Here is a 26266-nt window from a genome sequence, read left to right as displayed (position 1 = left end):
AACAGCTATTTTGGCTCTTAGTTTGGATTCCGCAGGGTGTTGGCGGATAGTTGTGATTAAAGACACTTCTTCTTCTTTCCCAACCCGAGAGTTATGGTCTGAGAGAGCAAGGGATGATGGGAGGGCGGGTGTCAGAAACAAGCAAACAATTGTCTGTTTTCACATAGCGAACACAAATGAGAAACACAGCGCGTCTTCCCAGCAGTCTTTGCTTTTTATTCTCTCTTCAGTCACCATCTTCTTCACAGTTTTTCGAACCATCGCCATGATTAACAATAAAAACTAAACTAAAACAAGATAGGAAAACAGTGAGGTCAAGAGATACTGGTACATGTAGAAATTCAACAAGCTATAACCGATGACAGCTGGAATGGTTTGTATACAAAGTTACAAATAAAATAAATAAAAACAAAAAAAAGGTACATCTCTGGTCAAGATGGGAGGAGTGGTGGCACACAAACACACACAAGGCAAGGCTTATAAGCACTTGTAGGACGGTAGAGCGTGAGCAATGCCAACAAACAATTCCTCATGACTCAGAGAATCTCAGTAAGTGATCCTGAAACTCACAGTGACACATAACCACGAAAAGATATATTTATATAAAAACGTATATTTATTTTACATTCTCCTACATTTAGGAGGGTTGAAAGTGGTATTTGGCTCTTGTGACAATCTGATATGACGCCTCAGGTCAGAAACTACATTACCCATAAAGCTGCACTACGTTACTGCTACCCTTCCACTACATTACACTTCATATGAACCCTTTACATTGTGGCTCGGACAACTTCCATGTCAGAAAAACCGGACATACTGTATTTAAACCATCTACTAATGGCATAGTTATAACGTTTTAGCACGGCAGTTAGCAGTTCTGCTAAGTAACTGTAAAAACACTTATTGTGTCGACTAGCTTTGAAAAAAGAAATACTTCAAATCCTTGACCTTTCTGAGGACCGATAACACTACAAGAGGTCATTAACAGTGCTACATTGGAAAATAAATAAAGAAAAAAGGAACAGAATAAATATTTTCTGATGTGAGGGTCTAATTTTGGGCCTGAACAATCACATCATGTTGCACCTAAATAACAGGCTTTACTTCCAGCTGTAGAGTTTCTCTCTGCAGAACAAACTCTTGTTTCAGCCCCACACCCCTCGCTACCTCATGCTTTGGACCGTTCTCGCTGAAATTGTATCCACAAAGACTTTTTGTGCCTGGCTTCAACCCTAATCATTGTAAGGGTTAAGGAATTGGAAAAAAACTAAATGAATAAAATGCAGATTTGAAGTGCTGAGGGGAGGTGTCTCCTGAGAGGATTAGGAAACAGAGTATCCAAAACGCAGATCGTTTACATGTGTGTGTGACTCGAGGCCCCCCTCTTGCCGGTTGAGTTTGATGCGTTTTGTCACAGTGCAGCCTCTGGATCGGAGCGGGCGAAAGCTATATGGCTTTTAACATACCTCAGGTCACATGCCTTGTGCCCCCTCAAACCCTCCTACCACCCTCTGCTCTCCTAATCCTATAAACATCTTCTCTGTGCATTCCTTCTTCCCTGCACCCCCGATCCTCTCTCCTCTTCCTTCTCCCCCACATTCAGAAACTTTCTCTAAAAATCATCCGTCTTCCGCCTCAATCATGCCGTCTCCTTTTTATTTCCTTTTAGTTACATACTCGTCCCTCTCGCAACATTCTACTCACACTCTAGTGTGTAACCAGTGTTGATAAATCACTTGGTACGTCTTGGTTGGATCTTACCTTTGGTTTGAGACACACATAACAAACTGTTCAGAGCGAGGCCGTGTTATAGATCCTGTAATTAGCACTCGCCTTGAGGGGGCACTGGGACAAAACGCATGACTCTGCAGATAAAAGGGGGCAGCATGAGTACAAACAGGAGCTCTTATAGCCGCTCTGATGCCCAATGGTTTGTTTGAAGTGTTCCATCTCCCACTTTACACCAGCACAGGCCCGGGCTGGTTTCACAAACATCTGGAACTGTTCTATGTGGCAGCCCTGTGGGGAACATTGAAGCATTCCTGCTCAAGAGGGAGGGGGAAAGGGGGGGGAAGTACAGTCACAAAAAGCTGCAGCAATCCTCCTTTTGAAAAAGGGAAGAAGAGGAAAGCGAAGTCCAACCATAGTCTATTCATTTCTATTCATCAGGTGTCACCTGGTTTGTGGCATTTCAATTAGGGACGCTCCAACACAACACATCCCTTCATGCCTGGAGAGGCGGGGCTAAACATTGAGGCCCAGTTCATGTCCCTATTCTGTACGAGGTAGGACAGGGTTCAGCCACTTGTTCCACCTCCTGTAGTTCCACAGGTTCAGTCTAGCTGGAAGGAACAACATCCAAGTGAATACAAAAAAATCAGGTGAGGGCTCGTGCGACACAAAGGATAGAGCTTAGAGCAGAGGGGGGTGGGGGGGGGTCCAGACAGATGAAGCCCTCCTGTCAGTCACTTCTCCAGCAGCTGCTTCCTCTGCTGCTCCCACAGGGCCTCCAGGTGATCCGCTCTCTTCAGGGCAGCCTTTCAGAGGAGAGAGCCATATATTTAAACATGCTGTCAGTCATCTCTGCACAACCGTCTTCTCTTATGTATCATGCTCTGACAGAAAGAGGCGCCTGTGTGTCGTTGGTTGACTCACCTCGTGCTGCTTTCGGAGATTATTGACAGTTTCTTCCTTCTTCAAGATGGCCGACTTCACTCTGGCAAGTGGCAGAAAAGAGGACGTTAACAAGGGAAACTTAAAGAGAGATTTAGGTTCGCAATAAATATGCAAATACTTTCCCCGCAGCTTGTGAACCAAATATGTTAAATAACATTAAGGTTATTGAGGTTGACGTTTTTTGGTCAACTCCTAATGCTATGGTGGCTTATTTCAAAACAGAAAATGTCTACCAATATTTAAAATGTCATTAAAGAGTTATGACCAATATACTGCTAAGAACAAAAGGACAACTTTAGCTCATTTATTTTGCATTTATAAATGGCAAAGGCTGTATACCAAATGTTGCACGTTGTTTGTAAGTGTTCATCACCTTTTTTGTTTTGTTTTTATAAATCCCCTTCTCTGTGCCGTTTTGACCCAAACATTTTTTAAAACACATCTATGAGCCTCATTCTGTCACATGGTGACACATTACCAGGATTAGACATTTGAATAGATTTGTACATGTCATTTGACCTAGCAGGCTCTTATAAAGCAGTGGTTTCAATCTTAAAAGATGTTATTCAAAACTGAATAAAACGATTTATTCAAGCCAAATGTTATTAGGTACTCTTCCCCTCCACCTTACCGTTGGTGGACTTCTGCCAGCTCCTCCTCCTTCTCCCTGGTGACTCTCTCCACCTCTAGCCGTAGCCGAGCTCGCAGCTCTGACACCTCCACCTTCATCCTGCGGTTCTCCTCCTCCGTCACCACCAGCCGCTCTGCAAACTCCTGCCTGATCACCTCGGCCAGGCTGCGGCGCTCCTCCACCAGCTTATCCCGGGTCTGAACAAACACGTTCACGAGTCATTTCATATGGAATCTTTCTCACTCATACCACAAGCTGCTAACATTAAAAAAGGTAATAACATGGAACTAGAGGGTTTTATAAACGACTAAGAAGAGGGATTTGCTCCTTACCTGAGTGACGTCTTGGGTCTCCTGACCCTTCTGTCTGAGCGCGCCCTGCAGTCTGATCAGCTCTCCCTCCGCTTCCATCTGATGCTTCCTCAACTCCTGCTGTTTCTCCACGGCCGCCCTCTCAGAGCGCTCCAGCTCCCTCCGCTCAGTCTCATACTTTTCCTTCACGCGCTTCACCCTGAGAACAGAGGTAAAGATTTTAAGTGACTTCTTGGAAATATCTATAAAAGACTATTTCTCTAAATAACTACAAAACGTATCCTACGAAAAGCTCCAGAAGAAATAGAACAGAGAGAACCTTATTTATTGTCATTAAGAGAAGCAATAACTTAAGGAATGGGTTAAAAGATGATAACTTATAAAAAAATATATAAAGAATTGATCAATTTAATTATGGTTTTTTCCCTCTTTTATGACTTGTGGATTGTTTTTAATGTTTTTGAGTGTAAACTGTAGATCATTTTATTATGTATACCATAAAACAAACTAGGATTTGCAAAAGTAAAATTGTAAAACCTATAAGTCCTCAAGGGTCAAATCAACATCGTCTTTATATGTAGGACAGGTCTGAGTCAGATTAAGGACACACACACACACACACACACACACACACACACACACACACACACACACACACACACACACACACACACACACACACACACACACACACACACACACACACACACACACACACACACACACACACACACACACACACACACACACACACACACACACACACACACACACACACACACACACACACACACACACACACACACACACACCTGTTGTCAGCTGCCCTCTCACACTCCTCTTTGTCCTTGCTGGTCTCCTCCTCCAGAGTCCAGATGGCGAGCTCGATCTCTTTGTCACGCTCCCGCCTCAGACCTTCTTTGAGCTCACGCTCGCGGCTCAGCAGCCACGCTTCCTGTGAACACACACACACTGTCTTGGCTGCCTTATGACCACACACCCACATAAAAAGGTAATAACACACCCAGGTTTAGATAAATGTGGAAGTTTGTCCTCATTGGTTAATTCTTCACCTATTAACAACTCACTCATGTATTTATTTTATTAACGGCCACTGACTCATTAAATGTTTTCTTCCTCATTGTATGTGATTTACACCCAGAGGGTTTCATCCACATCACAGACTGCAGCAGCTAGGATTCTCTTTGGTTTCTCACCAATCATTCCCTGTTCGTTTTAGATTTTTAAATACGATTTTATTACTTTTAGAGCCGTCTGGCTGGGGCCCGGAGCTACATGGTGGAAATGTTAACTCAATAAGAATCGCAGCCTTGAAACCTTCTGGACGGTCCAAAGTTGAGGCTGATATCTAAGGGTGACCTTTCTTCTGCCATGGGGGCCCCTCGGCCTTGAGACAACCTGCCTCAGGCGATAAGGCTGGCAGAATCAGTAACACTCTGATATATGTAATATGTAATGTAAAGCGCTTTGAGCATTTGGAAAAGCACCAAAATAAATGTAATGAATTCATATTATTATTATTATTATTATAAGGCATTTCTGGGTTTTCCCTTCCTGAAGTGTGTTGTATAGATTTTCTTTCTCCGTTTACTTCTGTGAACATATCGACATTACTGCTTTACTTTCATATTTTTTTATGTTATTTTTAATACTTTTTGTATCTGTTATTTAATGCTGTCAAAATTATCGCGTTAACGGTGGTAATTAATTTTTTGAATTAATTGCGTTAAAATATTTAACGCATTTAACGCATGCGCAGAATGGCCCGCCAGTGGCGGCGCCAGGGTATGGCTGGGGTAGGCTACAGCCATACCAATAAATGGCTTAGCCCCACCATCAAAAATGATGTTAAAGTAAGCAAAATAAAGTCCGCCAACTCGCGCCGAGAATTGCATAGACAGCAGTTAGTAAGATTGATTTCAGCAGCCACTTGTCTGGAAATACCGAAGACCAGAAACGGTTTTGAAAACTTTTGTCACGTGGTGAGCGTCTTCTCAATAGAACATCTTTGATAATGTCTTCTGGCCAATCAGAATCAAGATAACGGCGTGGTGTTGTTGCAGGAAGTCCCGACGGAGAATACTTTTGCTGTAGTACATCAATACAACTTTACGTGTTGATAGAAATCAACACGTAATGAAATAAGACCCCACGGTTTGATGATTGATAGGTGTGTGGGCTGTCTTTCATTTTGACACACATAACAATGTTATAATAAACATAGATACTGTATGTGAAATGGATATATCCGCCTTCTTTCATTTATCTTTCCATTCCCACAACAATATACATAAAGAAATGGCATATTTTGGACATAGGTCGAATGGTGATTAATCATGATTAATACATTTTAAATGTTTGACAGCCCTACTTTTATCATAATTTGCCTTCTCGCTACAGTGTTTTTGTGTTCCAATTAAACCTTATTTTAATATGACTTTTTTGGCTTTCTATTTTTATATTGTCTTGAATCCTGCTGCTTCTTTGCTTTCATGTTAGATCACTTTGTAAACTCTTTTTCAAAAGGTGCACAGTTGAAAAGCACAGGTTGCTCTCACTCTCCTGCACTCCACAGAGCTGGACACGTGCCACCTCCCTCAGTCACTATGGAAAATAGATTTTTGGCAGGAGTCCTCTTCTCCTTCTCTTTTTACATTAGTAATGAAGTTAAAAACCACTGAACCAGAAATATGTACCTGCATTGGTGATGGATGGGTCTATGAGCACAATGCAGGACATTCCGTGCTTTGTTACACCTCAGTGTGAACAAAAGAAGGTCGACTTTAGAAAGAACAGAATGCCAACAAACCTCTTTTTTCTTGTAGCTTTCTTCCCAGGTCTGCTTTTCGATGTCAATGCGTTCGTGTAATGCCTTCATCTCCAACTGGGAACACAAAGAACACTCAATTATCTTGCTGCTTTACCTTGTTAGCAGATGGATGTTAGCAGATGTGGAGATACTAACTAGACAGACTTTATTTATGGGTTCTGTTAAAGTCTATGGTTAATGATACTGTTATTGCGCCCCATGTCGCTCATCACCTGGTGTCTCCTCTCCTGTCCCTCTCTGGTCTTGTCCAGCTCTTCTCTGAGGGCTCGTCCAGCAAGAGAGTTGTTCTCCTCCAGCTGTCTCCGCAGATCCTCCAGCTCACTGCGATGCCTGCCACAAAAACAGAAAGAAGAGCATTGAGAAGTAGAACCCAAACAATCGTTTTGGCATTAGTCTAGCGTTAACTGACGGCAGAGGCTGCTAAAAAAGACTAGAATGTCTTCACTGTTTGACTGTCACACAAGCAACGTCCACTGATGCATATCCCCCATCCCCATAAGGTGTTTTCAGGCTGAATTGACACTATTTGGCATCATAACGCCGTTATTAAAGTTTCTCTGTTATTAGATGGGTGATGTTAGCATAGCATCTGACTGTCTCTTGACTACTTTTTGCTATCATATTGTGGCATAAGTCGTTTTCTACAGGAATATCTTACCGGCGTATTTTTCATTATTATTGTACTTGTGATAGTCTGACATGGCAAACGGTGTAGCCCATGTATTGGTTAAATCCGATAGCTGCTATAATACAAAACAACAGGAAAACGTATGCTGCTGAAATAATAGCGAACGGATGGTCAATAAAAGTAAGGTAAAAATAAACAGCATCGCACTATACCTGGTTAGTGTTGCCTGACTTCATATGTGTGGTTTTTACAGGTGTGTGGACACATTCTAGTCCCTTTGCTCAGCGCTACTGCTTGTAAAGAGTTCTCTTCACTGTACTCTCAGTGAACTGTTATTGCTCAGGTTCATCTCTGACGTAAGCACTTTTGGGTGCCAGCTGTTATGTTTACATTTGGTTAATTGTAGGTTGGCCTATCATGTAAACTGATGTCAGTTCTGTATATTGACATTGTTTATTCGTTTGAGATACTCAATAGATATATGTCTTTCACTGTCCATTAGATCTTTTATATATTTACTTTTTATGTTTGTTTATTTTCACTACGATCTCATTTGTATTTCATGTGCAGTGCCTCGTTTACATGCTGCTGTGACGGGAAACATTCCCAGATTAAGGTCACTAAATTAAATCAATAAATGCGGGATGTTAAAAAATGAAGCATCTAAGTGTGTTTAACTTTAGTTATCACTTCTTTATGCTGTTTTTCTTTTTGTTCAATATTTTTCCTTTTAATGGCACTTAATAGAGCTTACATTAGTCCTCTATGTTTTAAAGGTCACTTGGTGCCTAGCAGCTGTGTTAGAAAGAATATATAAAGGCTACATGTTCCCTGCAGGACTGAGACTTTGTGCCAGAGCATGATGGTGGGTACAACAGAACAGTTCCTCTACTCTGTAACACACAAGCTGAAAGCAGTTCCAGTCTAATCCATCTTCAAGGTTTCCTGTCAACAGTGTGCCAGCATTACCCAACCAGACTGGAACCTAACTGCAGTGTGTTCTTAATTTCCCACTGACTCAGCCTCTTCTGGAGACCTGCATGACGACCAGCTACTGGAGCACTGTGGGGAAGTCTCTGGCTGAGGGTTTTTTCAGATTTCTCACCTTGCAGCCAGCTGAGCCAGCCTCTCTTTCTCATCGGACACCTCCTTGTAGAGCCGCCTCCTCTGCTGCTGCAGGGACAGCTCCTCCTCCTGAAGCTGCTTCTCATATCTGAAACACAGAAACAAGAATGGTCAAATAAATAGGATTTATTTCATTTCCAGTTTGTTCAAAATGTCCTAATGTTATCTTATTAGACCAGATGTGTGAAATTGTAATGAATTCTCAATTTATGGCCGAAATATTTGTTCTATGAGGTCAAAGAGACCTACCGCTTTGACCATTGACAACCAAAATCGAACCACTTCATTTCCAAGTAACAGCTTGTGCCCAAATCTTAGAAAATGATATTAAGAACCTTCTGAGATATTGCATTCATGAAAACATTGTGCAACAGCTACAACTGTCACCAGCACAGAGACCTAAGAAGACCCAGTGTAGTAGTGTATGACATGTGTTACAGTAAAAAGGCCTGCACTGATGATGTGTCAGGCCTACCTCTGTTTGGCTAGTTCCCTCTCTCGCTGACACTGCTCCTCCTTGTCCCTCTCCAGCTGCTGGCGGAGCTCCTCACACTGCCGGACGTAGCGCTGGGCGGCGCGGTCGTCTGCCTGCAGCAACTCCGCCTCGTGGAGCGTCCGCAGCTTCTTCAGCTCCTGTTTGTGCTTGGAGATCAGCTTCTGGATCTCTGGCTCCAGACCTGAGGGAGGAGCAGGAACAGAATATAGTTTGTGTTCAGAGGCTGGGTGGGGCCTGCATGAAGTTCACGGCTCACTGAATAACATTTGCTTGGGGAAAAATTGGGATGACTCATGTTAAAAATAATTCTGGAAGATGAGACAACTGTAAGCAAACAACTCTGAACAGTCACAAGGCTTGAGAACCCAAACACTTCAACAGCACTGGCTGACAACTGTCTGTGACTTTACATTAACTCAGCACTTCACAGGCATGCAATAGGGGAAGAACACTTTATTCATGCTGCCCTTAAAATACATGCTCTATTTTCAGCTTCTCCCTGCAATGACATAGCTATACAGTATGTTTTTGCAAAGGCATTGAAGCCCTTATCTATGCTCACAAAAACAATCTGCCTTGCCAAGGTTGCTGGTGTAAAGCAGCCTTGGTGAGTTTGTTTGTGTTTGACTTTGGTGAACACTAACCAAACAAAGTGACAGAGTGAAAATATTCTGCCAAAATCACACACTTCAACTGATATGATTCTTTTTGGATGGCCTAAGTGTTTTCTTTCTTATTCTAGATAGACTGATGGATGACCTCGTACAAACCCCACTTCAAAACATCCAAACTATCCATTCAACAAGTTGGAAAAGGCAACAACCGACAACAAGTACAATGGATACATTTACTAATCATGTGTCCAAATAAACAACATTTTAGATCGTACACTTCAACTGATATTGATTTTTTTTAGATGGCTTAAAAATGTTTGCAGCGATTTGTTGCTCACCGTTTCTCTTGTTTGTTTGTTTGTTTGTTTGTTTGTTTCAAACCGCCTTATCATAGGTTATAAACTGGCTATGGATGATCTCATACAACCCCTACTTGAAAACATCTGAACTATCAATTTTACAAGCTGGAAAATGCAACAGCCAGTTTAATAGATACATTTACAATACTTTGTTTATTTTCTAATCCAGCATCCAAATAAACAAACCTGTTACATGGGACAGACACAATGTAGCATGTATGTTTGAGTTTGATGGCATGCTAAGCTACCAGCTGCTGGAAGGTAAGAGACTTAGAGCCAATGTGAGCCCTGAAAGGAATCTTGAGGTCATGTCACATTCCTGCTAAAGGATGCATGGCACCTGCACAGTAGAGGATTGTGAAGAAAATAGGTGTTATCCCCTAAATTGAGTAGAATTACAGAGCATCAGTTTACCCGTGTTTGCTCACTGTTCGTGTACCCTGATGGTTTAATCGGAGATTTCCGCCCTGAGCCGAGGCTGTGCGGTACCTTTAACAGTGATCTCTTTGATCTTCTTGGTTTTCTCGTCAATCCATTTCTCCCGGCGGATCTTCTCTGTGGCGCTCATTAGCTCTTTCAACTTCTTGATTTCCTGTGGAGGGAGGGGGGGGATTTAAGGTTGTGGTTCTGTGTCAAAGTGAAGTGGCACAAATAGACTAGCAGCAGGGTGTTTGTGTTATTTAAAGAAGGAAGGGGTTTTACACAGAGACAAACAGTGACACATTCAAGATCAATTCCAAAAACACCACAGTGGTTATAAGAGGAAGACGACAGCAAGAACAACAGCTTTTATCTAAATCTAAAAATTACTGAAAAAAGAATGACTCACACGCAGACAGACTGTCCGGCAGAAGTTGTGAGGGACAGACAAATGAAAGGGAAAAGGAATGACAGAGTGAGAGAGATGATCGTGCCAAGGATGACTGTGAGAGGAAAAAAAGTTACCTCACACAAGGGACCCAGAATTTGCCACACCTAAAGTCCAGGAAACAAAGATGTATAGACAAGGACAGAGAAAGACCGCAAAAAAGGAGGGAGAAACAGAGAAAAGATGGTTAAACAAAAGCAGCACGGCAAGAAAGCAACATGATCACACAAGATGCAAAGCAGAGAAGCAGAAGGTATTTGCAGTGAAAGCTTGCCCTGCACATGCCATTCATTTCATTATTAGATTATCATTGTTGAAACCTATTCTCACCATCTCATGTTGCTCCTGCATTTGTGCAATCTTCTTGGTGTACTTTTGGTCCACCTGCTTCAGTTCCCCCAACACTCCTTCACAGCGCTCACTCAAAGACTTTTTGTCATTGATCAGCTGAGAAAAAGAAAAAAAACACATTTTAGACCACAAGTCATACCAAAAAAAATGTAAGAAAGTTTGATGAAGGTGGGATCAGATTGTGTGTGCACTCCTACCTGATCAATGAATGTCAGGTGTCTCTCGATGGTGGCTTCATATTGTTCCTTCTGGAGCTGGAAGTTTCTGTTCAGCTCCTTCTCCGTCTCCTTCACGTGTCTCACTGTGAGCTCCCTCTGCTGGGCCTGAAGGGGAGGAGAGGAGGTGAAGGAGATTAACACCCCTGAGGTCTAAGTATTTTTTATCTACAGCAGCTAACAAGACTGAACATGTCTCTCTATAAAAGGGAAACACCACCTCAATTAACAAATTCCGAAATGTGATTTCCATGGCCTAGGGAAATCAATATTTTGAAAATTAGCTTGTCCCTCAAAGCCAGAAACCAGAGAGGTAATGCTATGTTCACAGAACGACACGGCAACAGGCGGCTACAGGTCACTGTAAGTTAAAGCCGGTTATATTAAGCTACAAACACTAAAGGGGGTGTGGCACGGACAAATCAAGGCTGAGCTGCAGAAACATCAACTAATCAGATGTTTTCAGATCACAATGTTCATTTTGTCTAAAAAAAATAATACAGGTTTTAGCCAGTTCCCAGTGCCATTTCACAACACAACGTCAACAAGAGCAACACTTTAACAACAACTTGGCAACAATGTAGCTGGCCACACTTGGATTATGTAGACCAGGGGTGTCAAACTCAATTTCGTCACGGGCCATATTAGCATTATGGTTGCACTCAAAGGGCCTGTTGTAACTTTAAGACTATATAAATATTTAATATATATAAAATAATGTTATTGTCTCTGCATTGGATTGTTATCGGATAGGGTAATAACTTCATAATTAACTACTTCTGAAAGCAGAAGTCTTCGGCAAATAATTGCAAGTCTCTTCAGTGAGAATGTCACAAAATGTTTGAAAAAGAAAAGCCAAATTCTGATGAAAAAAAGTCAAAACAAAAAGAAAAAAAGTGACATTTTGAAAAAAAAGTGTAGTTTATGGGCAACGTTGTTGTGGGCCACTTAAAATGAAGTCACGGGCCGGATTTGGCCCCCGGGCCTTGAGTTTGACACCCCTGATGTAGACCCACAGCAAACTGACTGTTTTCTTTTTCATTTACAAAGGAACTGTATTCTATTGTAGTCTTCCCCATAGTGCAACAGAACATGTAGCCATATACTCAGAGCTCCCATTTGGTGATCTCATCTAAATCATCTTTCGCAATTCATTGTCTATAAAGCAGTTCCAGACTTTATACTTGATGGGGTCACACATTTGAGTTTCAGCACCCTCGGTGCTCCACATTAAAATTGAGAGCATATGTTGTTTGAAGGAACAGAGTGTACTATTACTATATGAACAACCAACTGGTTTAGTTTAAATGTATTACAAATATATATTGGAAAATGAAGGCATGATCCTATTTTACAATATAGAACAAATTAAAGTTAAATGTCTTAATAAAAGTGACTTTCACACATTCACTGCACATTGTGCTCTACTACACTCTGGTACTGAGTTTGGACTGTCTAGGACAGAGGTGCCCAGTACGTCGACCGCGGTCGACCGGTCGACCGCGGGGGAAATGCTCGTAGATCGCGAGTCATTCATAAATTAAAAAAAATCCAGCTCCGTTAAAATAGACAAAACAGGTTTTGATCCCTCCTCCTTTGGCCTCCCTGCCACTTAATTCAGGAGTTGACTTGATTGACAGAAAAAGCGACCTATTGCTTTCCAGTCTGTTAACACAGAATGCAAAGCGATACAAAATCAGTCAAGTGCCGGGAGAGACAAACAACAAAATGAGTGCGGGAACGAGCAAAAAGCTAAAGACATACCACTTCCACACAGAATGGGAGGGAGAATCTTTTTTTGTGATGTCACATTCAAAGGTTATTTGCCTTATTTGTAAAGCAAGCGTCGCTCTGCCAAAGAAAGGTAACGTGGAGAGGCATTATCGGAGTGTTCACAAGGCATATGACAGCGACTTCCCTCCGAGTAGCGAGTTGAGAAAGAGAAAGGTCATGTATTATTGCTACACAAACATTATCTCTTAGTCTTAGTGTCGCCAACTCGTTTCTAACATGCAAAAAGACAAACAAATGCGTCTATGGTCGGTGTATTTTCTATCTTTCCAATCCAGAAGAGATCTCTCTCTCCCCCGTCTGTTTGCAAGGGGGCGGGGCAGTTTACACATACGCATCTGCTACATGCAGCAACACACGGAGGAGATGGTGGAGAGAAGCGCTCCAAGGTGTGGTTACATGTTACCCGTCTTGAGGTGGACAATGCTCGTCACCAAAAGTGTTTAGCATGTAAGGGCGGTAACACGAGCAATTTGTCTAAACATTTAGCAAAAGTGCACCACATTCAGACGGAGGAATGCACCGGGTTCGACTGTCTTTCGAGTAGCTCTGTAGCCCCATCCACGAGTAACGTTTCCACCTCAGGTGTTATGTATGCTAGCAGCAACACACGGAGTTAACTACATTATACAAACATGGGTTAATGATTAGACTTAGTAACTGAGTTATTTATTTTGTTAAAGTTTCAGCTATTCTGTTTCCAGTTCTGTCATTAGATTATTTAATAAGATTTGTTAAAACATTGTTGTTTCTTTTGATGTGAAATATTATTTATTTAATTCAAATAAAAAGCAATGTTAATTTTGTTCACAATTTGTTAAGTTAATTTAATAATATATGTATTTTTGAATCAAGTATTCATCTTTATTGTCTTCATTGTTAGTTTCCACATGCCTAAAACAACCTCAAACTAAATCTAAAAGTTGATGGCTAAATAAGAGCGTTTGAGAAATTATGCAAGGCACACAGTAGTAGTCCGAATAGTCGATTAATCGTTTCATTAATCTATAGATTAATCGATAATCAAATTAGTCGTTTGTTGCAGCCCTATTGTAGTTATCCCATGTAAAAATAAAACGTGTTATTCAGCAACCCTTGCAATTTGGGTTTTTATTTTTGGTTGGTAGACCTCGGTTAGCTGGTCATTTCAAAAGTAGCTCACCAGCCAAAAAAGTGTGGGCACCCCTGGTCTAGGACAATAGTAATAACATGTATGAATACAAAAAAATGGATGTCCCCTTTAAACTGCTGTATTATGCGTGTTCATTTCCCCTACCAGAGCGGTCTGCAGCATGTTGACGGTGCGCTTCTTCTCCTCCAGCTGAAGCTTGATTCGCATCATGGAGCCAGTGACCTCAGCAGCAGTGGCAGACGCCTGCTCCACTCCAACCAGCTCCTCCTCAGACAGCACAGCCTGAGAAAACACAGGCTGCATTCAACAGGAAGTCCAGACTTTTTAAACCTTTTGGCATTTTTCATTATTCAGGAAATCCATCAACAACAGGATGAACATTATCAGACAAGTGCCAGATGCCGACCTCTCGGTGCGACCCTGAAGTGACAGAGCGAGGTCTTTCCTGTTCAGACTTCTCCATCTCATCCAGGAAGCTCATGATGCTCTGCAGCTTGGCCTCAGAGAGCAGGGCGGCCCCATCAGGCAGTGCAGGGTGGAGGCTAAGCTGACCGTGCCGCTCCAGGTTATCAGTGGTCAGAGAGTTGGAGTCCACATCCTTTGATCAGACACAGTGGAGACGCCTGTTACATTTGGGACATCACTGGCAATTTATCTAACAATCGCTGTTTCAGTAATCATTATTTCATTCCATTTGAGTTGTAGAATTTACTCAATTATTTCGTATTTAATTGTCTTTTAGTTTTTAGTGATGAGTTCACACCCTTTTCATTACACTCTGGCTGAAGGTTAGCACTTTGAATACTTCAGTTATGAAAATGATGTATTGACGAATTCTCACCTCATCTATCCAGGCGTATTTCTCTTTAGTGTAGCACTTTGGCTCCGACAGCCTCTGCGGCTCCGACTCTAGCAGCTTCAGGGTGTCCAGCAGCTCGTTGAGCGTGGTTTTAGATGGAGTCCTGCTGGACAGAGCCCCCTGACGCTGGTCCTCCACACTCACTGACCTCTGCAGGATCTCCTGGAATTACCAAACACGCTTAGAACTGGAGCATATGAACAACTGCTTCAGAAATGTGCACTTGCTGATGGACTACTTGTGAATAATTAAGATCATTAAAGGGTAGTTAGAGGCTTTTTATCATTTACCTGGGAACACTGGGAGCCTCTGCAGTTGGACAAAGCAGGGGAAACAGCTCTGAAGCTGGAGAGCTCCCCGAACTCAGTTACAACATTCAAATTTGAGTCTGAGGAAACATTTACAGTTATTACAAATCAAAATAAAAAATGTCCCAAATTGGGATCAATAAAGTACTATCTTATCTTATTACAGGGTTCTTTTAGCAACCTTTAGTGCAGGGGTTTTCAAAGTGTGGGTAGGTGAGCCTCCCCTCAGAGAACATAAGAACAGCCGCGCCCCCCCTCCCAATTATTATTGTTATTATTATTATTATTATTGTTGTTGTTGCTATAATGCAGGAGTATTCAATTGCATTTCAAAGAGGTCCAGTAAGAGAAAATGTAATTAAATGCTCTGTTTTCGCTGTCTACCTTCCGCCATTTGAAATTACTCCGACTGTTTCTCTCCTCTTGTCGTGTCTCTGTGTGTGTTTGAATCTATCGTGCTGACTGCACCGATTTGATTGGCTGAGTAGCGTCAGCTCCTTAAAACATTAAACAATAACTTTTTTAAACCTTTTTATTTTTAGGTTTTAAACATATTGTATAAAACTCCCCCACTACTTGGACTATTCCTTGCACCCCTCTAGAATAAGCCCGAATGGTCTCAACCATATTGCATCAGTAACGTGCACTTGTTATTATAACAAGATCGCAAGCACGCTGGGAGCGATCGGAAAATTGAGTGTTGTTCAGTTTGTGTGTTGTGGAACATGCGTGTCCGTGCATGAAAATATACCACACACCCAATTACAATTGCAAGTTCAATTCACTACCCTGGAAGTTAATACAGTTGTTAAAGTTGGAACAGCCTGTGGACAGCCGTTCTTCCTTGCATGTCAGTCGCCGACACCTTCTTACAGAGGACAGGCACATCTAGCTGCAGCACGACCCGTATATTTCCGCAAGCCGTGTTCTCAAGACATTTTTTTTTTTACATTTTCAACATGGTGGATAAATCCTTATATGCTCCCGGTAACACACTGAACGTCAACTTTATTACACTCAACCCTACTTTAGTGGGAACAATCAGTCTGCGTCTTTGATGCACACAGGAATAAACTTAGATCATACTCTGGCTGCAGCCTTGACCGGTACTTGCTTTTGATCAAAGTCAATGCGGAAAACCTGCACTCACACAGGTAGGTGGAGGTGAAGGGAATGAGCACTTTTACAGCCTTTTTGGCGAGGTGGGGGAACTCGGTCTCCACAGACAGCCACAAGTGGGCAAGTGTCACTTTACTCGTCTTTTTCTCGTTCTTTTGTGTCTCACGCTGCGCCTCCCCTGAAGCTCTCTGGCGCCCCCCAGGGGAGGCGCGCCTCACACTTTGAAAACCGCTGGTATAGTGGATATTTTGGCATTTCATAAGGCCCACCTTTGTTCTTGGCTTTCACATCTATTGGTGACATTGGGCTGTTGTTGCTCGGTGAGGCTGGGCTTTTGTTAGCCAGACAAATCCTTGGTGTTTTTTTGCGTCCGACAACACCCGTTGGCCTCAGGCTCTCCAGCTCCACCACAGCTATGTGCTGAGCCTCTGCAACCCTCCGCTGCAGTTCCTGCAACACACCACCAGAGGGAGACATCTGTCAATCAAGAGTTGTGACCAATCATTACTTTAACCATGTATTAAGTTTACAACAAAGTACATACATCTGAAATGTTTGCTTGGGTGGCAGCAAGGCGGGCCAGACGAGCTCTCTCTTTACGAATTAATCTCCTGTCATTGTGCTGCTGCTGCTGCTCCAGCTCGACCTCTGCTCTGTCCTCCTGATCCTGAGACGGAAACACAAAGAGGATTGTCAAATATAACGAGAAAGGGTAAGGAAGGAAGCAAGTGGAGAGTAAAGCTGTGAAGATACACTGTATTTACCTGGGAACATTGAGAGCCTCTGTGATTGGACAGAGCTGGGGAAATGGCTCTGAAGCTTAGCTCCAATTCAGAAACAACATTCAAATTAGAGTCTGTGGGAACACATAAAAAGACATTTATTACATATTTACGTCATAATCGTATTTGTCTATGTTCAAAATAGGAGATGAAGTGATTTAATTGTGCTTTATTTACAAGAACAATAGTTGACAGCCAGCCCAAACATTTAAGAAACGTGTCCATAATAAAACACCAAATATTAAATAATTTGGACCAAGTTGCACAAAGTTACATAACTTTCTCTCAAACTTCAAAATAAAAGTGTATATTACAAATGTCAAGCTTAATGTCTTCTTCACTCCTGCTGCAGAACTTCTGCAGTAGTTTTGGGTGAATTCCAGACTTTTAGTTTTCCACAAATCATTCAAAGATAATGACTTTCTTATTTTCTTTCCTAATAAGTTCAAATGACTTATCTCATCTTATGAGAAGGATGAATGTAAATGAATGATGTATACGAAGTTAAAGGAACACAGACCTGTGTTCTTGGCTTTCACATCTATGGGAGACATCGGGCTGTTGTTGCTCGTTGAGGCTGAGCTTTTGTTGGTCAGAGAAATCCTGGGTGGCTTCTTTCGTCCGCCCACACCCGTCTGCCTCCGGCTCTCCTGCTCCACCTCAGCTGCACATTGCACCTCTGCACTCCGCTGGGCTCTTTTCTGCTGCAGCTCCTGTTACACACCACCAGAGGGAGACACAAGACAATGTTGTAAGCCGTTACAATCATGGGAGAAAAAAAGTGCTTGGAGGTATAAGGAACTTAAGTGCATGAAATCAAATCAAATATCTACAGACTATTTTATAGATTGTCACTAGAGAATTTCCAATAGAGACAAGATGTCTTTCTTTAAGAACCTTTGTAGCATAATGGGAACATGATTTCAAGTATGTTTCCCAGGCAAGATCTGTAAACAGAAGCGCCTTATTGCTGGGTGTTTAGACAAATACTTTGGCACACATTAAGCCAGGGAGTCAGGCTATCACAGTCTTGTCTACTTCAGTTTTGACCAGACTTTTAAAAAGATATCTCTTGCACGTCTCCACACTTTATGGAAACGCTAATGCAGCTAGAAGTGAATCAGATGTGGGCACCTGGATGGCAGCCAGGCGGGCCAGACGAGCTTTCTCCTCTCGGATCCGTTTCCTGTCTTCATCCTTCTTCTGCTGCTGCTCCAGGTGACTCTCCTCCTCTGTTCTCTCCTCCCACTCCTAAAAGGGCAGAGCATAGACAGTGTATCTCTTATTACAGTAGCAATGGAAAGAGAGAGATGAACCCAGTTAAGGCCATGGAGAATAAAAGGTGAGGATAGAGGCAGCCTGGGGCACAGATGGATACCTTTCTTCTACTGGCAAGGGTGCGTTTGAGCGCTGCCTGGTTAGTGTGTCGCCTCTTGGCATGGCTTCTGTACCAGCGCTGGATAGTGACTGCTGCCTGGTTCACCTGCTGAATAAACCTTCAAATACAAAAAGGAGCAGCTATGGGTCACGGAACAATTATCAGACAGCATCATCAGAACAGTAAACACACAACCGTGCTGTGGGTCAGACCTCTCGGCCTCCTCCTCAGTGGCCTCCCTCCTTCGGGGCGTGGTGGGGCTGCCTCCCTGGGCCGACACTGGAGAGTTGTTGTTTGAGGTGGAGGAAGTTGAAGAGAAATTCTTCTGAGACTTTGTCAGGGAGCTGTTATCTTGTGAAACCTCGTCGTTTGCTGTGGCCTTCAGGATGTTGCTGAAAGACGAAAAAACTGTCAATCTTAATCTTAATTGGAATGACACCTTGTTAAAGGTTATTGCAGGGCTGTACAGATGACTGACAAGCAGGAGAAGACAGACAAAGTGTGGGCTGTAAAAACACCGAAAAGACAATTCAGCATTTTAACTAATTAGAGACCAAAGAAATTAAGGATATTATCAAAGTAATAGTAGTTAAAACAAATAAAAACCATATTAATGAAAAACATGTGTCAACACATTAATATTAATATGTTAAATACAATGTAATGTCTATAAAACCATTATTATTTAAAGGATGGGCAGAATAGGTAGGTTTACTAAGGTTTTTTTTGGTGGAGTGTGAAACTATTTTCATAGTACAAAAAAAGATATAGTGATCATAATAACGTATACCTCCGACATAAAATAATATCAGTACTGTGCACATAAACAATTATCATGACATTGAATAAGAAACACGATATAACTGACACTGACTGATATGAATCATTTAATCCGCCCAACATATTGGATAAGGCCTAATAAAATCTCCAAACACATGTCAAACAAGCAATGTTCATTTGAGTCCATACTTAAAGGACGGCCTCTGGTTGGAGCTCTTAGGCGTAAGTGGTATCTCAGAGTAGTTGTTGTGTAAGATGGTGGTGACAGAGTTCCCCACAGCTCCCTTGTTGCTCCTGGGAAAAACAAAAAAGGCACAATGACACCCTCCATGATACTGCAGGGCTCGACATTATAAATGGCCCGCTGGCCCGGAAGCACTATTTAGACACCCCGGGCCAGCATAACGTACTTTCCACTTGCCCGCTCGGGCAACTAAAAATATTGCTTTAAAAAACAAAAATGTTTCCTGTTGTATTGGTATTTTGACTAGCAATTTAGTTAAATTGTTTCGTTTATTAATAACATTCCGTGAGTCGGTTGTTGTTGTTGGGTGAAAAGCAAACAGCTGTTTGCTGCGACGTGCAGCGCGAGCAGGCTCCCGTGAGCGGGAACGCGTTCCTTCACTACAGACTATCGCGCCACCTAACCATTCGCCAAAATGTTTTTAATATCAGCGGTAACCGGCCAAGCTCCGGGCAAAAAACAATCTTCAAATAAAAGAAAGTCACCGGAGGAGTTAAAGGAGAGTGACAGGGAGCATGAGAAGAAGAGGGAGAGAAAGTTTCAGCCAGCTTGAGCTTGAGGAGTTGGCTTCTATAGAGTGGTGCAGTGACGCGTCCTAAAACCCTTTTATAATCTATCGATTAGATTTATGATTCGAAAATTATAAAAGTAGGGCAGACATGTGGATATTATCCAGCTGAACAAAACGTGCATTTATCAAACAGGTTCGTTTTCCACAGACCTTATTTCCAGCTGTTTTCCAAAACCCTGTGGAGAAATCCCATTGCTTTTTTGTCGAGGGAACCAGCAGCTTACTTCCTGGTTTTATGACGCGTCACTGGCTGCACCTCTCAATATGATGCCAATATAAACAAGGTCTTCTGTCGGCTCTGTACATCAATGCCGACCTATGCTGACAAGTAAGTGAAGATAGGAAAATATAAAGGTATTGGCTATAGGGAAATGTCCCAACAGTTGAGGATAATGAAGGTTCTAATCTAATCTAATACATAGCCATTATATTTCTAACTCCTAATGACAGGAACGCAGAGAGCACATTATACAAATAATAATACTCATAATAAAAGCAGAATTTTTTTTATCAATGACCACAATATCATTATTTTAATAAACCAAATATGAACAATTGAGGAAAATGAGGAAGAACTGATGATTCAAATGTTGTAGTACAAGTAGTAATGTAGTTAGTGCATAAATTACTATTGCAACAAATGTGTTAATTTTCTTCATTATAAGTCAATTTTCTTTGGACGAATGCTCTTGGGTCAGTGGTTACAATGGTGACCACTGGTAAAACAATGGTGACCACTGGTAAAACAATGGTGACCACTGGTAAAACAATGGTGACCAATGGTAAAATTGTACCCTTAATGTCTACGCCTGTACTGTACGTGAGAAAAAGGACTTGAAAAGGCCACTGCCCCTTTTCACCCCCTTAGGAATTACAGTTACTGATACTACATACTTTGACACAAATTCTTCAACCCTATTACAAACTGAGCCTATGCACACCATTTCCATGAAAGAAGAAGTCATCAGTGTGTGGGAGGAATTCCTGAAGGCAGTATCAGCTGCCATGATCAACAGGTATGAAACATGAGAAGCAGCTAGGAAACCAGAATGCAGCAGTGCAGGTAGTCACCGGACCAGTGGACTTAACTCTTTTTTTGTTAGACGTTTTAGCGAGTGTGTGTCAGAGTTGCCCACCTGTTGTTGGCAGTGAAGGTGGCAGCCAGAGTGATGCCAGGCTCTCTTTTCTTCGGGCCGGAGGGAGAGACCACACCGTCGGTGCTGCGGGAGCTCGAGTGAAGGGGGAATGTTCTGGGCTGATCATCCTTAAAGCAAGGAATACACACTTATTACCCCATAAACTAAGGAAACATTTGACACCGTTAAAACTGATATCGGGTAACAACTATAGTAAAACTTTTAAATTCTGCATAATAGCCAACTTGCTAGCACTATTAACCCTGGACATGTGGATCACATCCATGTTTGATGTCCAACACAACTACCCAGTGTTCAGCAACTGCCAGATGCTAACTTGCAAATGTTGGGGAATTTGCACAATTAGCACAAAATGCGTTAATTTGCATTAAATGGCAAAATCATCTATCATCATGGATAATTTTCCAACAATGGTTTGGACAGTTTGGACAATATTGGAGTAGTTCCCAGAGTTATTGAGGATGCTGAATCTCTTTCCTAGTTCTTAAGAATCCAAGATGGCAAATCCAAGGATTTTTGAGTTGATTTGGATGTTTTAGAGAATCAATTAATGGGACGGATTGGTTTTTCTAGTTGAAATCTTTTTGTGTCAAATTGTAGGATATTTCTGATTAATATATTCTGATAGATTTTACGAAATGTGCTGGGCATGTTTATGAACACAAGGATCTATAGAAAAAAGATAATAATAATAATAATGCTTTCTGTCAAATCCCCCTTTTATTTAGTTTTTTGTGGGTTTTTTGTGTCTTTTATTGGAAAATTAATTCCACTGAAAATGTAGGGAGATTGAGGAAAAAGTACGGAAATAAATGGAAGTGAAGTCAAAAGTTGCTGGGTTATTTAGACAACATAATCATACTGTATTTGTATTTTAACACACAAATTCTTCTTTTTTCATGTATCAAAGTTATCGCAAATGCCGGTATATTGCAAGACCCCTAATTCAGGATATACTGGATACACAACTGGATATACCTTTGAGCTACTTAGTATAGATAATATGATTGTCAAGACGTATATTAAATCAAGGGTGATGACGAGTTAACAAACAGAGTGGTTGATGACAATTACCAGAATGTTCCATGTGGTTCTGTCTGGAGAGGCTTTGCTGAGGCTAGCCAGTTTCTTGCGTCCATCTGAGCTGCTGTCAAACAGAGCCAGGTAGTCCTCACTCTGCTCCTGACTGGGAAATCAAGACAAGCGGGCCGCAGGTTAGTCACATTGTTTATGTAGAACAATAATGTATAATATTATTTCTGTGGCAACAAAAAAGACCAAAAATAATCTGACTGTTATCGATTTGCGAGGATTAGTTTCAGTAGAGTGGGTTTGGGTGAACTGACTCTTTAAAAGGCTGTGGTGCTAAATGTGAGACAAAACTAATTCTAACGTGTCGTATTTAGTGGGGTAAAATCACATTCTGGGCTTCATTTTCACGTAACAAGGGCTTAGCAGTGCACTTAACACAATTAAACAACACGACACAGTGACGGAACCCCGAGTCTTGGCTTTTAGCGGCAGCCTTTGTGATTAAATGTTGTAATGACAGCTGCAGAAACAGGACTCACCCCCTTCTCCTATCCCCCACAAGTTCTGGAATTCAGTGTGTAGCAGCTGACCGTCTGCTAGGGGAATTCCATTATGGATTCCATGTAAATACGTGCATGCATATGTTTATCCCAATGGCCTGTCATTCACCCTCCAAATAGCCTCACACACCAAACACCTCCATCATGAGGCGCAGATGTAGGGGGACCTCTTGTCAGGCCTCTGGTATCTGTGCGGTGCAGGGTGTTTCTGTCTGGGTTAGTATAGAAATGTGCATGTGAGTGAGCGAGTGTGTCTTCAGGGGGGGGATGCCAGCTGGCCCAATGAAAAGCCATCTGACAACACAATTCAGGCAGCACATTCCTCTCTTTTTTGCTTTACAAGTGGTGCAGGGAGGAGAGGGAGGACGGTGAGAGGGGTGGTCAGTGACCCAATGACAGCCCAGAAAGACTACGAGATTTGGAGGGGGGTATTTAGAATGTCTTTAAATGTAAAGCCCCTCTGGTCTGCATCCTCGGTGGGGCGATGGCGGCAGCTGCTGGACAATAGAACCAGAGCGTGTACACACACACACACACACACACACACTTCTCCTTTCACTGGCTCCTGGTGGTGGGGGTAACCTGACTCCAGGGTCCGGGCCCTCCCCCTCTAACCTGGGACAAAGCAATTTGCTGCACCCCGTGACCCTAGCAACAGCCGCCCAGCATCCCTCCACTCTTTATCATGCAGGAGCTGGCGCGCTACAACTCCTATTGTCCAAACTGCTGAGGCTTTAGGCCTGCCAGCTGTTGCTCAGGGAAGAGAGCCACTCTGCTTTAAAGAGCAAACACTCCATGCAGGAGAGCTGAGACACAGGGAGAGCTAGTTGGTTCACTTTTTTGCAACTTGATATGGATATCACGATTGCATTAGATTTGTAACATACATTAATCCTGGGTTTATTTATTTTTGGGAAGTGCATTTTTCCAACACAGGTCCATAGGAGGCTGAAAAGTTCAACAACAAAAAAGAAAGTACATCCTACAACCAATGTTGTTGCAACATGAGCACGACGTAAAGACGGTCTTGCACACACTATCTGAAATGCACACATTCTTTTATGACATATCAAAAACATGTCCTTCATTTTTCAGACGCATGTAAGATGCTGTAAAGGTCATTTGATGATCTTCTAAGAGCACATTTTGCCTGAGGCTCTGCACAGTACATGTATCAGCAGCACATACTGTTCTTTATGCAGTTTAGTGTGTCAATGCCAGTGATAAGACTGAAGAAAATAGGTTTGGCCCAGAGAGAAAAGAGGGGATAGTGATTTTCACTGCAATACTTCTGTTTCACATATAAATGTGTTACAAATGTTCCAGGGTTATACCCCACCATGTTTGTTTTTGTACCTTAAACTGATGTTGGCCTGCTGATTAACCTGGGTGGTGCTGTTGGACCGCCGAAGGTTCTTGATGGAGCGGGAGCTACCAAAGCCGACATCGCTCTGTGGATTTAATAAAGTGTGTTAATGAATTATAAGATGTTTTCTGAGACAAGCAACTAATAAGAGTGTCATGATTTGCCCCTGCATCTTGGTTAGATTATGGTATAACTCATTAACAATCCATTCTGTAGCCAGCACAGTTTCTCACCAGGGTGTTGCGTTTCCCTCTGCTGTCACTTGCCACAGAAACCGACACAGACCGAGAGAAGTATTTCCCAGGTGATGCACTGCTGGGTCTCTTGGACATGGATAGCTGGGAGCCTGACAAGCTGAGATCCAAGGCATCTCCTGAGACACCTGTCGGGATGGATGAAGGGCTTCGTGTTGGATGCATTCTTTGAAAACCTGAAATAGAGTCAAAAAGGCTTGCTTATGAGACACAATAGGCCCCGCAGGCTTTTTGGATTTAGAAGAATAAACCACAACAACAGAGGGAGTCACAGCCACTTCCCTCTTCACTGTTTGTCTCCCAGGGTAACCAACAACAAATTAACTCTATTTATACTACAGCTGGGTTACGTTGAAAACGTGGAGAACAAGCTGAAATCAAAGTATAACTAACAGTACTTACAGTTACATTAATTGTTTTGTGCTTTAACAGCTTAATGTTTATTATGTTGGCTACGACTCAAGCTAGGTAACGTGTAAAATAAATACTATGTAATGATGATGAGGCTATGAGGCTAATATAACCCTGGAGTTGCTAAGTTTAAGCCTTGAAAGCAGCTCTTTAAAAAAAACATAATTGTTGCTCCTGACAACTTTTGACAATAGCTGCTGAACAGTGATATTAGTAAAAGTAGCAATACTACACTGTAACAATACTTAGCTACAAGTAAAAGTACTGCATTCAAAATTGCACTTACTTAAAAGTACAAAAGTATTAGCATAACCAATATACTTGAAGTACCAAAAGTACTCGTCATGCAGAAGCGCACAATATATTTAAAATTATTGTATTATAATTATTCGTGTATTTGTGTATTGTATTCATAACTTCAATGATGCACTTGGACAAACTGGAGTTGTATATACACTACTGGCTAGCTAAACCTGTAAGAAATATAATAATGTCTTAGTTCATTTACATTTTGTATTAATAATCTAGATCTGCAAAATAACTAGTAACTAAATCTGAAAAATAGATGTAATGGAGTAAAAAGTACAACATTCGCCTACATTTTTTACTTAAGTACAGTTCTTGAGTAAATGTACTTGGTAACCTAAATCCACTGCTGCTTTACTAGAGCAGGTGTATGTTAGCTCTGTTAGCTAACGTAATCATCTTTCCATCACAAACACAAGGTTGTAAAAGCATGCCAGGTATGATAGACATCGTGACGTGTGAAACCGCACGAGCTATAGAAGAAAACACAGCAGCTAGTGTGAGTTAACATAATTGCAAGCTAGCCGTTTGTATGCTACTCTTACGGTAAGCTAACAGTTATTATAGCTTAACTAACGTTAACGGTTAATGTAAGAGTGATGCTAGTAGTAACGTTACCTTGACTGCTAAAGATAATTCACAACTGGATGTTTTGCAAATTAACTTGAAGTAATTAAAAAAAGTATGTTAAGATACTATCTTTGTTAAATCACTGCCTTATTACAGCTGCCAAACTAAGCTAACGTTAACGGTTATTGGTTGGAAATAATAACGACTGTGTTTCTGGCTTGTTTCTTTTAAGCGTTTCTCTAGATACAACGTTTATCCCTCAATTAACCTCAAATGTGTTGTTTGCTGAAGAAGCAATGTAAGTACTTACTTCAAAAGCTGGTTGGCACCATTGCTGTTAAGCTGTAGTACGCGTTACGGTTTTAATTCCCAACACAATCCTCCTGATACCCAGTGAAAGTACTCCGTTGACTCACTGGACAAACACTGGGAACCAAATAACGCGTAACATCATCTCTGTGGTAACAACACACGTAATTGCCGCCTCTGGATGTCTGTGATTGGTTAAGGGAGATCATTGT

The 26266-nt window shown here is 41.8% G+C and overlaps 1 protein-coding gene across 3 annotated transcripts; it reads right to left on the bottom strand.

Moving 5' to 3' along the window:
- Positions 1 to 195: 195 nt before the first annotated feature.
- Positions 196 to 26209, bottom strand: cep131 (centrosomal protein 131). 3 transcript variants are annotated; one of them, XM_079659091.1, is made up of 30 exons: positions 26056 to 26209; positions 24438 to 24634; positions 24195 to 24289; positions 22321 to 22432; positions 21226 to 21353; positions 19464 to 19568; positions 18707 to 18886; positions 18495 to 18612; positions 18251 to 18367; positions 17637 to 17829; positions 17099 to 17190; positions 16879 to 17001; positions 16604 to 16784; positions 15198 to 15295; positions 14890 to 15069; positions 14455 to 14646; positions 14193 to 14330; positions 11108 to 11233; positions 10890 to 11006; positions 10637 to 10666; positions 10181 to 10283; positions 8698 to 8899; positions 8203 to 8310; positions 6682 to 6799; positions 6449 to 6523; positions 4431 to 4573; positions 3640 to 3817; positions 3308 to 3504; positions 2656 to 2716; positions 196 to 2537 (listed from the first exon to the last, which is right to left on the bottom strand). In XM_079659091.1, exons 2-30 carry the CDS (start codon positions 24621 to 24623, stop codon positions 2466 to 2468), a joined length of 3768 nt encoding a protein of 1255 aa, XP_079515217.1. In that variant the 5' UTR covers positions 24624 to 24634; positions 26056 to 26209; the 3' UTR covers positions 196 to 2465. The 3 variants fall into 3 exon arrangements, with proteins under 3 accessions (XP_079515217.1, XP_079515218.1, XP_079515219.1); XM_079659092.1 differs by having other exon boundaries at positions 21226 to 21344; XM_079659093.1 differs by lacking the exon at positions 10637 to 10666.
- Between the last annotated feature and the right edge of the window lie 57 nt (positions 26210 to 26266).

Source organism: Notothenia rossii, assembly GCF_949606895.1.
Source record: "Notothenia rossii genome assembly, chromosome: 11".
Lineage (NCBI taxonomy): Eukaryota > Metazoa > Chordata > Actinopteri > Perciformes > Nototheniidae > Notothenia > Notothenia rossii.
This window is presented reverse-complemented; position numbering and strand designations above follow the sequence as displayed.

Bases quoted from the DNA above. Each gene is read 5' to 3' on its own strand.
- cep131 (XM_079659091.1), bottom strand. From the start codon at position 24,623: ATGCATCCAACACGAAGCCCTTCATCCATCCCGACAGGTGTCTCAGGA. The intron at 21,354-22,320 runs GTAATTGTCATC...CCTTGCTTTAAG, and splicing joins GAACCACATGGAACATTCTG to GATGATCAGCCCAGAACATT. The intron at 8,311-8,697 runs GTAGGCCTGACA...TCTGTGTTTCAG, and splicing joins AGGGAACTAGCCAAACAGAG to ATATGAGAAGCAGCTTCAGG.